Source organism: Cariama cristata, unplaced genomic scaffold (assembly GCF_000690535.1).
Source record: "Cariama cristata isolate BGI_N322 unplaced genomic scaffold, ASM69053v1 scaffold19651, whole genome shotgun sequence".
NCBI classification, from domain to species: Eukaryota; Metazoa; Chordata; class Aves; order Cariamiformes; family Cariamidae; genus Cariama; species Cariama cristata.
The window spans coordinates 3,595-4,801 of NW_009597763.1; the positions used below are offsets into that span (position 1 = coordinate 3,595).

A 1,207-nucleotide genomic window follows, 5' to 3' on the forward strand; every position below is an offset into this window, starting at 1 on the left:
TCTGGTCCCGCCGGTACTTGGTTCTCCACTCAGTGATGAAGATGGTCAGAGCTGTGGGTAGGAGGGGGCTGCATCGACAGGTGCCCGCTGCCCCACAGCCCAGCACGGCACCCCTGCACCCCAACCCCCCACTCACTCAGGTAGAGGCTCATACACACGAAGATGATGAGGCCAAACCAGGCGCTGAAGACCGAGGTGAAGTAAACGATGCCGATGACGATGTCCGCAATGGTGGGGATGATGCTGAAGACGATGTAGCTGGGGGGTGGGAAGGGGGATGGCACATCAGCCCGGCCCAGTGGGGCTGCCCGGCCACCCCCCACCCACTGCGGGCACGCTCTGACCTGAGCAGGCTGTTGATGCTGCTGGTGCCCCGGTCCACGCTGCGCAGTACCTCGCCGGTGCGACGCCCCAGGTGCCAGCGGAGGGACAGCCCGTGCAGGTGGGCGAAGAGATGCACCTGCACCTGCCGGTTGGTGAACTGCTGCACCCACACCCACAGGAAGGTGCGCAGGTTGCTCACGAAGCCTGTGGAGCCTGCGGGGCACCACGGGACGGTCAGCGGGGACCAGCACCACTGGGGCAGGTAGCTAGCTCAGAAAGCCCAGCTGGGAAAGAGGGATTTGGGATGGGGACCCCTCGCTGTCCCCAACCTGAGAGCAGCCCTGGTTGCTGCTCTCAAGTGACAGCAGCACTGATGGGGGCATAAAGGCATCCCCAGCCACCCCAGCTCCGGCACAATGTGCCCCACACTGTCTGTCCCCAGCGCCCTGTCCTTCCCGGTGGTCCTTACCAGCACCTCCGCCCTGCAGGAACTTCAGCCCCACATAGATGCAGACAGTCCAGGCCAGGGTGTGCCAGGGAGCACCCTCCGTCAGCTCATTCACTGGGGAGAGGGTGGCAAGGGTCAGGGAGCACCACTGGGTGCCCCATGGGAACCATCCCAGCACCCAGCACTGGTCCCTGACCCCCTGGACCCTGCACCTGCCAGGTCCCTGCAGCCCCCCCCAGTCATTTGTGACACCCCCCAGCACTTGCTGAGGCCGTGGGCAGCCTCACGTGCCGAGCTCCAGGCACCTCACCGATGTTCTTGTAGTAGATGGGGACGAAGACGTTGATGGCCCGCTCCAGCCCCATGAGTGCCATGCAGAACAGCACCAGCCCCTGCAGCAGGGGGTTGCCCCGCGGCCACATGTACGGCACCAGC

The 1,207-nt window shown here is 65.0% G+C and overlaps 1 protein-coding gene across 1 annotated transcript in view; it reads right to left on the reverse strand.

Annotated features, from left to right (window-relative positions):
- The window catches only part of ABCB6 (ATP-binding cassette, sub-family B (MDR/TAP), member 6 (Langereis blood group)), a 5,900-nt gene that overhangs the window by 3,147 nt on the left and 1,546 nt on the right, over positions 1-1,207 (reverse strand). Inside the window, 4 exon segments of the mRNA XM_009709044.1 lie at positions 126-258; positions 345-537; positions 794-886; positions 1,083-1,207. Of these exon segments, the coding sequence (XP_009707346.1) occupies positions 126-258; positions 345-537; positions 794-886; positions 1,083-1,207 (544 nt within the window).